At 46.0% G+C, this 12,015-nt stretch overlaps 1 protein-coding gene across 1 annotated transcript in view; it reads left to right on the top strand.

Annotated features, from left to right (window-relative positions):
• Positions 1-816: 816 nt before the first annotated feature.
• vstm4a (V-set and transmembrane domain containing 4a) overlaps positions 817-12,015 on the top strand; it is a 66,326-nt gene continuing 55,127 nt past the window's right edge. The window contains exon 1 of the mRNA XM_085970372.1: positions 817-1,903. Within this exon, the coding sequence (XP_085826498.1) occupies positions 1,855-1,903 (49 nt within the window). The 5' untranslated portion in view covers positions 817-1,854. The remainder of the gene's footprint in view (positions 1,904-12,015) is intronic.

Raw genomic sequence — 12,015 nt, 5'->3', positions numbered from 1 at the left:
TCCGAGTCTTATCCTCGCAGCGTCCGTAGCGTCTTTGACGGCTGCGGAATTGTCCAGGAAGAATTCCATACACTCAAACCAGTGTCCGAAGCGTGCTGATGCGTCCGGAGCATGTTGATCCAAATCCAAACGTTCGGGTTTCAGGAGTTGATCCATAGTGTTGAAAAATTAGTTAATAAAATTGATGTGCCTCAATAATTCCGAGACTCGAAGTTAGCAGAACAAAAACAAGGCTTTTATTAACTTAGAAAGTAACATGTAAGAGAGAGAGATGTCTTCCTTCTGGAGACTGAGGCCAGACTGAAGCTAGCTTACAAACGGGGCCAGGTATGGGCGGAGCCCTACACACAGCACATTCCAGTATACAATACAGCACATTCCAGTACACAATACAATGAGGTCTGGGGGAAGGGAAATGACACTGAAACCGATCTCAGTCACAGGCAGTGGTGAATGGAATATTTCATCACACCTCCATCTCTGGCCTCTTGTGCATCCCCCCACTTCCTTCGGCCTACCGTTGGCGGCCATGCCTTCAGCCGTCGTCTTGACCCGGAGCTCTGGGATTCCTTCCCTATGCCTTCTCCACTCACTCTCCTCCGCATGATCCGTGCTGGGTAATCAAAGCCAGAGATGGAATCAAACAAATACCAGTTACATTGGAATCAATCCTATCTCCTAGATTTTTCTTATTGGCCTTTACTCTGTGATTGGCTATTGACTGTACCAATTGCAATTGTCCCGTCAGTGGCTTCACTATAAAGGTCACAGGGTCATCACACAAACCCATTCAGCAAATCCAAACTGAAAGGGAGCTTGGCTTTCTTGAATCATTTCTTTAACCTATTGACTTGACGCCAATGCTGAGAAGTTTTGTTTGGCTCGCGAAGCCAAATAAAATCTCAATTGGCACCGTACTTATTTCAGTCTACCCTAACCCACACATCGATCGGTCACCCCCCCCCCCCGTATCTCCCACTCAGTTCTGCAGATTAACAGAATCGTCACCAGGCAAGAGGATTACTGTACCGAGGAAAATCAGGCTGAGGTTCCAGGAGTCAGAGATCAGCAGACCCTGGATTCCAGCCTTTAAAAACACGACGGGACCATCTGATGCAGTACATGTGTTTGCAGGCTCCGACTGTGAGGGAAAATGGTCATGTTCAAAACTGCTGTTTTAGAATTCGCCTAAGGAAATGAGTTCTACAAAAATGCTTGTTGGGCAAAAAAAAACAGACTACGCTGCACCCCATGAGGTCACAATGAAGTAATTATATGTAAGTTAATTCCCTCCAAATGGGAATGCCTGTAAAATTAGTCACGTAGCTAGGTCTGAATCTCAGCCACTCCCAAATTCCCCCCCCCCAATCCTCCCCCCTCCCCATACCCCACCTTTGAAAATCTAGTGCGTATTCTTTCAAGGGAACTGCTAAATAGGGGGATCTGTTCCTGCAAGCAAGTAGTCGGCGGCTCCCAGTGCTACTGCGAGCACTCACTGAAAAGTTTTTTAAGCCCAGGCAACTTTTCTTCCAGCATAACAGTGGAGCTGCCCTGTCTCTGTTTGCAGCTGGGTGTCTTTCATCTGCGCCAGACATACTGACAATGAACTTCAAGGCGTCTCGTTCGTTCTGTTTAAAAGCCGAGTGAAAGAAATTCCTGACTTGCCCGAGGACTGCGGAGGAAATGCCATTTCCTACATTCGTAGAGAGAAAGCAAAAGGTCGGGGGGTGTGTGTGTGCGCGCGTGTGCAGAGATTAAGGAGCAGGGAGCACACAGCTCACTGACACATTAAATAACATGTCAGACTTTCGCACAGCAGATCTGCTTGGTTTAAGCGGCTGGCTCGCATGAAGCATGAAAATCTTGGGGGTAGTGGTTCTGTTGGCAGAGCTCTTTGTTACAGGTAAGACTTCACTTTTGTGTTTCTATACTAACTGTGGAAAATAGTCAAGACTTTCACTCAGAAAACAGGATGTTGTCTTTTCACACAAGATATAAACACTGACGCTGTTTGGAGCCCCTCGGGCATTTTTATTTTCAGAAACCAGTCATCAAACACTGCAGTGGTTTTCTTGGCAGAACCATTTTCTCTTTTAAATAGAAGACAAATTTGTGATAGAAGTTAGCGTAGCTGGAGTAAGTTTAATCCGAGATTTGTTTTATCTTTTCATTTCTCCCACTCTCCCTGACAATTTGCCCGATGAAACTTTGCCTCTTCGACCTTCGATTGCCAGTCGGCAGGGGGTGCCAATGTGTGCCACAGATCTCTGGGTGCCCACTGCTCCGTGGGTAGCTGGCAGTAAGGTGGCACGGGTTAGCATTCTGTTCTTGTCACCCTCCCATCCTAACTTGCGATCCCGCACTGGCCTGTTATCAATCAGACCCAAGTCCTGTTCACCCAGCACCCCCTGTCTCAACAGACAGGTTGAGAACTCATCCTGCAGGCGCGTCTATTCCTTGTGTGAAAATGAAAATTAGTTGAACCGTATATTTTAGCAGCTCAAGAAGGAGTTAGATATATTTCTTAAGGCTAAAGGGATCAAGGGATATGGGGAGAAGGCAGGAACGGGGTACTGAGTTTGGATGATCAGCCATGATCTCATTGAATGGCGAGCAGGCTCGAGGGGCCGAATGGCCTACTCCTGCTCCTATCTTCTATGTTTCTATGTTAACATAAAACCTTGACGACTTTCACCTGCCCCAGGTTCTTTGCAGCTTTAAGGAACTCCCCGCTGGGCAGTTTGCATGCGTGCAATCAAAACTATTCCGATTTGTGCCAGTTTGTGTTCGATGATATGGTTGTGATTTAATAGGGAGCTCCGTAAAAAGAAGTGACTCTCTCGGCAGCAGTCATGAACTGTACACCTCCCAGAGTGTGGTGTGGTGTGGAGGCTGTTCTGTACAATCACAACTGGCTGTTTCATAGAATCAAAGAACGACGCTGCACAGCAGGAGGTCATTTGGCCCATCGTGCCTGTGCCGGCTCTTTGAAAGAGCTGCCCAATTAGTCCCACTCCCCTGCCCTTTCCCCAGAGCCCTGCAAATTTTTCCCAATTCAAATATTTAGCCAATTTGAAGAGTTCCTGTTATCTGTGATGTCCTTCACTATTACTGAGGTACATATTATCTACGCTGGCATTTGGTTGGGCGGTTTCTAATCTGCTGTCTTTATTTTAAAGTGTTGCAGTGGCAACTTTGTTTATCCATCACAATAAAGGGAGCCCTCCCTCCCTCCCCAGTAGATAATGGGAATTGGTGGATAAGCTGGGATTCCACCCGCACACTCCTAATTAGTAAGTGTTAAAAGTGGAATTGTGTACCTGCACTGGAGCCTGTAGTGACAATGGAGCTCAGCACATGCGTGCCTCCATGCAGATGCAATGCGCCGCTACTACTCCGGAAAGCCCAGGGTAGGAGCTTCCATTTTGTTCTAAGGTTGAAAAGATGGCGCAAACTATTCAAAGTTAGTAGCCATGGTGTGGAGATGCCGGAGTTGGACTGGGGTGGACAAATGTAAGAAGTCACACAACACCAGGTTATAGTCCAACAGTTTTACCTGACGAAGGAGCAGTGCTCCGAAAGCTTGTGATTTCAAATAAAACTGTTGGACTATAACCTGGTGTTGTGTGACTTCTTACATTTATTCAAAGTTCCCAGCCGGTCCAGCCTGGACAACTTTGAAATGCAGCTTCATGCCAGATTGGAGTTATACTGCAGCCAGCACAAACTCAGACTTCTGTCAGAGCTCCTCCACTAGGCCGCCTCAAGCTTAAAGGCTTTGGCGCACTAGGGTATCAGATGAGGTTATGCGGCCACCTTCGGGCATCGATGCGTGCCTAAAACCACTCCACATCAGCGTGAATGTCGACCTCCCCAAGAAACACGGCCAGCGGAAACCTGACTGCCTCCTTCAGCTTTTGCCTGCGCCACAAGCAAAGCGGCTCTGACACTTTCTACGCCGCTACTTGGTGGGAGAAAAGTGACCCAGTTTTTTTTAAAAACACTGAAGAATTTAGCAAACTCCATCTGTGCCAACACACCACGTATCTACCATGTTTGTTTTGGCTTCTGCTTTTGAAGACAGGATAAACAGAGCAAATTTCACCAGCAGGAGGGTGGAACTATGAATGTGGAGAGTTCTTCTCAAAAGCAGCACTGCACTACAAAACCGGAATGTGAGTGTTCCACAAAGAACACAATGCTGCCAAGGGGATGTACACAGGGAACTGGCTGGTTGCAGAATTACCTTGGAATATTGTCCTGAGCAAAGAATAATTGAACGTATTTGATCCTAAATTAGGTCTGTACTAAAGGCCATGCCATCATGCCACTCCAGAACCAGGGGTCACAGTCTAAGGATAAGGGGTAAGCCATTTAGGACAGAAATGAGGAGGAATTTCTTCACCCAGAGAGCGGTGAACCTGTGGAATTCTCTACCACAGAAGGCAGTTGAGGCCAATTCATTAAATATATTCAAGAAGGAGTTGGATATATTTCTTAAGGCTAAAGGGATCAAGGGGTATGGGGAGAAAGCAGGGACCGGGTACTGAATTTGGATGATCAGCCATGATCGCATTGAATGGCGGAGCAGGCTCGAGGGGCCGACTGGCCTACTCCTGCTCCTATCTTCTATGTTTCTATGTTTAGAGTGGATGGCATTCAGAAATTTGGCAACAGTCAGGCAATTTACATAAATATGCTGTTGGTTGACATATATTTCTTCAAAAAGCAGTTAATACTGCTTGTACATTCAGTACTATATCAAGGGATATAGTTCAGAAGGACAAGGGCAGCAGGCGCATGGGAACACCATCACCTCCAAGTTCCCCTCCAAGTCACACACCATCCTGACTTAGATGTATATCGGCCGATCCTTCATCGTCGCTGGGTCAAAATCCTGGAACTCCCTCCCTAACATTACCGTGGGAGTACCTTCACCACACGGACTGCAGCGGTTCAAGAAGGTGGCTCACCACCACCTTATTGAGGGCAATTAGGGATGGGCAATAAATGCTGGCCTTGCCAGCGACGCCCACATCCCATAAACGAATACATAAAAGTTGCTTTACTTTCTGTCAAATGATATCAAATTGAACAAAATTGTTTGATCTTGCTATACTTTTCTAGCAGATATGCAGAAGCTATAAATGCCAGTTCACTTTCATAAAATATTTGATTCCAGCACAGTGGAATATGCCACATTGATTTTTGTCCTTTTTTTGTACTTTTTTGACAATATTGAAGTGCGTGTATCAGTAGCAATGCCAGGATGTCTGGAAGCAGCGGACTACCACACTAACCTTTCACCTCCAGGACCTCTGATTCCAATCAAACTCGGATTGATGAGAGTGAAGCCCGTTCTATCCAGTGCCTGCAAGGTTCCTGTTTGAGCAGAGACGCAGTTACAGAGTGTGAGAGACACGCTAAATTTTTGTCTGGAATCAACTCCACAGGAGGTTAACTGGCACTGAATAAAATCACAATGATGCCAGAAAATAATGTAACAGGAGATATGTTTGAGACTTATTCAGGAAAAATAGCCTGGGTGTGAATCTCTGTGCTCTGCAGGTGCTTAGAATCCCGGGCTGAATTCATAGGAATATAGGAACCGGAGGAGGCCATTGAGCCCTTCGAGCCTGTTCCACCATTCAATTAGATCATGGCTGATCTGTATCTTCACTCCATCTACCCACCTTGGTTCTGTAACCATCAATACCCTTGCCTAACTAAACTCTCATTCTCAGTTTTGACATTTTCAATTGACCCCCAACCGCAAAAGCTTTTTGAGGGAGTGTTCCAGATTTCCACTACCCTTTATGTGAAGAAGTGCTTCCTGACATCACCCCTGAACGGCCTGGCTCTAATTTTAGGTTATACCCCTTTGTTCTGGACTGCCCCCCCGCCCCCCCAACAAGAGGAAATAGTTTCTCTCTATCCACGCTATCAATTTCTTTAATCATCTTAAACACCTCAATCTTCTCTGCTCAAGCCCAGTCTATGCAACCTGTCCTCATCATTTAACCCTTTAAGCCCTGGTATCATTCTGGCGAATCTACGCTGCATCCCTCCAAGGCCAAGATATCCTTCCTGAGGTGCGATGCCCAGTTTTGAACACTGTACTAAAGTACTAAATACAGTCAGGGTTTGAACATCTACTTTAGTCAACTTTGTAATTGTCGGAAGCAATGGGTGCTACAAGGGGTTAAAATACTATCCTTTTACCTTTGGAAGCTGGAATCTAATTGAGCCCAGATCAATGTGATGGTCTGTTGGCTGTGAAGGTCCAATGCGAGTTTGGGCAAATGCCATTATGGACCTGTAGTTTATGAAGTTCACCAGGAAGCAATCTCAGGAATGAGCATCTCATTGAATGACGGGTGAACAATGGAAGATTCTTTATTGTCAGGAGGAGGCCATTTGTGCCTGCAGCAAACATATCCTGTTAACACATGCTACTGCACAATAAGCTCCTCGCTGTTGCCACAGCAGCCTGCTTAGCACATCAACACTAAAGATAGTCTTTACTGTAATTTGACAGTGAACATAATTCTGAGCAGGGAGCTTTTATAGAGATCCCACTATGGGGTCTGCTCAAAACAACATGCATTGTATAATTGTAATGAGCTCAAGCTGCCCGTTGGCATTCGCACTAAACAGACTGCCAATGAGCAGTAAGGACCTTAGTCCAGTGACGTCTGCTTTTGAAGGGGGAAGGAACTTAAAAAGATGCCATTTGGTGTAGATTTTCACTGAAGCTTGAAACAGATACAAACGAAAGCTTTGCATGCGCTAGAGTTGGTTCAAAGTCACAGCTAAACCCTGACTTATGCTCATTTTGCAAAATGAGGGTCCTACAAGTTTTTCTCTAAGAATGGACCATAACCTTGCCATTGATTCTATTGACTTAAAGGGCTCGATTTTCATTGAGCCGTGGAGTCGGGTTTGGAGGTGTGTGGGGGGTTAAATTCCCGAAATCGGGGGTCCCGACCCCATCCTGCCCCCAACCCGCTTCCATGCCAGTTTCAAAGAAGGCGGATACCCGCCCCGCACTGGGACCCGCCTCGCCGAGGCGGGAAGGGATTAGTGCCAATTAACTGCCTGCTAACAGGTAGTTAACAGGCAGTTTTTAGCCTAATCCCTATTTTTAAGCTTGAACTGTGGGAATCCCGACGGCTCCAAACCACGCCAAGTTGGAGGAGTCGGGCCGTCGGGTTGAAGGGCTTGGAGGGGTCGAGATGTCGGTGTTCAGGTGAGTGATGGGTGCATGAGTGCAAAGGTAAGTGTGTTTGGTGTGTCTAAAGTGATTAAATAAGTTTTACAAACATTTTCTTACCTTTTCAGCCTTCCTTCCTTTAGGTTCGGGGAGTCCCTCATCTCACTGGCACAGAGAGCAGAATGGCTGCGATCTGTCAAAAGTGACAGCCTGCAGCTTTCTGTGCAGGAGAGATTTCTAACTGAGTCTGTGGAGAAGGACTCATGTTAGAAGAAAGACTGTCAGTGTTTGACAGCTTCAAACCGCTGTGAAACGCTGATATTTCATCTGCCAAAAGGTCTTGACGGATGAAATTTCAGACTGTGACATCACCTGTTGCCGGGTGGCCCTTAATTGGCCTGCTGAGCCCACTGGGCGGGCTCAACAAGGTCAATAAAGTTAAAATCACGTGGGTTGACCACAACTCGATGGAGGCGGGACTACAACCCCGAAAATTGTAGTCCCACCTCCAACCCGACTCCTGAATGAAAATCCAGCCCAAAGACTGTGCAGGGACAGAGGGACCTGGGAGTTAATGTGCATAGGTCCCTGAAGGTGGCAGGTCATAGTGAGAGAGTGGTTAGCAAAGCATATGGGATCTTGGGCTTCATAAATAGAGGTATTGAGTACAAAAGTAGAGAAGTTATGCTGAACCTTTATAAAGCGCTGGTTAGCCCACAACTGGAGTATTGCGTCCACACTTTAGGAAGAATGTAAAGGCACTTGAGAGGGTGCAGAGGAGATTTACCAGAATGGTTCTGGGGATGGGGGATCTTGGCTACAAGGACAGGTTGGAGAAGCTGGATTTGTTTTCATTAGAGCAAAGGAGGTTGAGGGGTGATTTGATAGAGGTGTACAAGATTATGATGGGTTTGGATAGGCTAGACGGGAAAGACTGTTCCCACTAGTTGATGGTACAAGGACTAGGGGACACAGATTTAAGGTTTTGGGCAAGAGATACAGGAGGGGGGGGCATGAGGAAAAACTTTTTTACGCAGTGACTGGTGATGACCTGGAATTCGCTGCTGACGGAAATGGTGGAAGCGGAGACACTCAAATGTTTTCAAGGGGAGACTGGATAGGCACTTGAGGGAAATAAACTTGCAGGGCTACGGGGATAGAGCGGGTGAATGGGACTGACTGGATTGCTCTACAGAGAGCTGGCACGGACTTGATGGGCCGAATGGCCTCCTTCTCTGCCGTTATGACTCTATGGACAGGATTTTCATTGGGCTGTGGAGTCGGGATTGGAGGCGTGTGGGGGGTTAAAATCCCGAAATCAGGGGTCGCGACCCCATCCCGCACCCAAACCCGCCTCCATGTCAGTTTCAAAGGAGGCGGGTACCCGCCCCGCAATGGGACCCGCCTACCCGAGGCGGGAAGGGGATTAGTGCCAATTAACTGCCTGTTAACAGGTAGTTAACAGGCAGTTTTTAGCCTAATCCCTATTTTTATGCTTGAACTGTGGGAATCCCGACGGCTCCAAACCACGCCAAGTTGGAGGAGTCGGGCCGTCGGGCTGAAGGGCTTGGAGGGGTCGAGATGTCGGTGTTCAGGTGAGTGATGTGTGCATGAGTGTAAAGGTAAGTGTGTTTGGTGTGTCTAAAGTGATTTAAAGAAGTTTTACATACCTTTTCTTACCTTTTCAACCTTCCTTCCTTTAGGTCTTGGGAGTCCCTCATCTCACCGGCACAGAAAGCTGAATGACTGCGAACTGTCAAAAGTGACAGCCTGCAGCTTTCTGTGCAGGAGAGATTTCTAACTGAGTCTGTGGAGAAGGACTCAAGTTAGAAGTAAGACTGTCAGTGTTTGACAGCTTCAAACAGCTGTGAAATGCTGATATTTCATCTGTCAAAACCTCTTGACAGATGAAATTTGAGTCTGTGACGTCACCTGTTGCCGGGTGGGCCTTAATTGGCCTGCTGAGCCCGCTGGGCGGGCTCAACAAGGTCAATCAAGTTAAAATCGCGTGGATTGGCCGCATCTTGATGGAGGCGGCACTACAACCCCGAAAGTTGTAGTCCCGCCTCCTACCCGACTCCTGAGTTAAAATCCTGTCCATGACTCTATGACTTCACTAAATCATTTGACCAACATATAAGGGCGCAGTTGCACTAATTTAAATCTGGTATTGGCAGAAACAAAACTCAGCAGGATTAAAATACTGGCTGAATTATAAATTCAGGAAAGGCGGGTCAGTTGTCCCTTTAAAAAATTCTGTTTCAAATGATCTCAGGCAGGCTGATTGAGCTTTCGACAACTATCCAGCAGTCAATGCAGAGCTGAAGTGGGGTAACCCCTGTTCTCCAGCTATTCTCAAACTACTTGCCAACTTTTTTTACAAGAGATGGAAATGCTTTGCATTGACTCAACTGCTTAGAATCATAGAATGGTTACAGCACGGAAGAAGGCCATTCGGCCTGTTGAGCCTGTGCCGACTCTCAGCTAGTCCCACTCCCCCGCCCTTTCATAGAAACATAGAAGATAGGAGCAGGAGTAGGCCATTCGGCCCCTCGAGCCTGCTCCACCATTCAATACGATCATGGCTGATCATCCAAATTCAGTACCCTGTCCCTGCTTTCTCCCCATATCCCTTGATCCCTTTAGCCTTAAGAAATATATCCAACTCCTTCTTGAATATATTTAATGAATTGGCCTCTACTGCCTTCTGTGGTAGAGAATTCCACCGGTTCACCACTCTCTGGGTGAAGAAATTCCTCCTCATCTCTGTCCTAAATGGCCTACCCCTTATCCTTAGACTGTGACCCCTGGTTCTGGACTCCCCCGCCATCGGGAACATCCTTCCTGCATCTAGTCTGTCTAGTCCTGTCAGAATTTTATAAGTTTCAATGAGATAAGTTTCCCCGTAGCCCTGCAAATTTCTTCCTTCAGATACTTATCCAACTCCCTTTTGAAAGATAAGATTGAATCTGCCTTCAGCACCCTTTCAGGCAGTGCATTCCAGATCTTAACCACTTGCTGCGTAAAAAAGTTTTTCTTACGTCGCCTTTGGTTCTTTTGCCAATCACCTTAAATCTGTGTCCTCTGGTTCTCGACCCTTCTGCCAATGGGAACAGTTTCTCTCTATCTACTCTGTCAAGACCCCTCATGATTTTGAACACCTCTATCAAATCTCCTCTCAATCTTCTCTGCTCCAAGGAGAACAACCCCAGCTTCTCCAGTCTATCTACATAACTGAAGTCCCTCATTCCTTGTAATAGAATAATACTTTATAGCTTCTCACTAAATCACATAGACTGCTTATGTTGACATATAAACTAGTATCACTCATTTATTAGAAGATCCCTATAACAACAATAAAAACTTGCATTTATATAGCACCTTGAACCTAGTAAAAAGTTCCAAGGCACTTCACAGGAGACAAGAAATTGACACCGAGCCAAAGAAGGAGATTAGGATGGGTGAGGTAGGTTTTAAGGAGTGTCTTAAAGGAGGAGAGAGAGGTGGAGAGATGGAGAGGTTTAGGAAGGGAATTCCAGAGCTTGGGGCTCAATAAATTGGATATAAGCATACAACTACAAGCAGCAGGAACATATCTTCTGCAGCAACCACGCACAAAGCATACAAGTACCCGACAGGTACATGCAAGACTTTGTACAGGATCAGCCTGGGACTGCGGTTTATGTAAAATTACAGCTGTCAGATTTTCTAATTATACATGCCATGTGTTTTCACAAACACTGCAATGATAGCACAGCATATTTTGCTCTTGCGCAATGAAAAGGTTTGTCTGTGAGTTGGGTTTTCTTACTGTAGTTAAGCCTACAACTCCTCAGATGAAACGTTGACCATGATAACATAATTTGGGGTTAGCCATGAAAGTTTATGGTTATTAAATATTTTGGCAATGGCCTTTGATTACTGACAATCAGCTCTGATGGTAGACTAGAATAATTGACTGGCATAAAAAGCATAGAATTACTTCTGTTCCTCAGTTCCCTGACCACAGTCATCCATATTGCGGTGACTCCAATCGCTTCCTAACTCCTCCAGATGGGAACCATTCCAAATGATGTGAGTCTCAGGAAGTCTTCCTGCGGCACAGGACTAAAGAATTCTCATCAATGAAAGTCCATTTTATTTATTTTCTCAAGCGTCCATGTAAGAGACCATCCTCTTCATACACCAACAATCCAACATCACCACTCGCCTGAAAGATCAGTTGCTTAAGGCAATAAATACATAGCTGCACCTTACAGATCAGGAAAGCCCTGGGTTTGCTTTGCACACTGTGCTTGGTTGTAATGCTGCCCCTTTACATTTCAAAAGCATCTAATGCAGCTACATTCACTCAGCAACATCAACTTGCATTTATATAGCGCCTTTAATGTAGTAAAACCTCCCAAGGTGTTTTTAGGAGCATTACTAAAAAAAATTGACACCGAGCCACATAAGAAGATATCAGGACAGGGGATCAAAAGCTTGCTCAAAGACGTAGGTTTTCAGGAGCATCTTTAAAGAGGAGAGGTAGAGAGACAGAGGTTTAGGGAGGGAATTTCAAAGCTTAGGGGCTAGGCAACTGAAGCCACGGCTGTCAATAAGAACATAAGAAATAGGGGCAGGAGTAGGCCATACAGTCCCTCGAGCCTGCTCCGCCATTAAATAAGATCATGGCTGATCTTCGACCTCAACTCCACTTTCCCGCCCTTTCCCCATGCCCTTTGATTTCCTTAGTACTCAAAAATCATTGATCTCTGTCTTGAATATACTCTGACTGAACATCCACAGCCCTCTGGGGTAGA

The sequence above is a fragment of the Somniosus microcephalus genome, chromosome 29, assembly GCF_052327205.1.
Source record: "Somniosus microcephalus isolate GS21.2 chromosome 29, FLI_Smic_1.0, whole genome shotgun sequence".
Lineage (NCBI taxonomy): Eukaryota > Metazoa > Chordata > Chondrichthyes > Squaliformes > Somniosidae > Somniosus > Somniosus microcephalus.
Note: the sequence above shows the minus strand (reverse complement) of the source record. Positions and strands in the feature narration are given on the sequence as shown.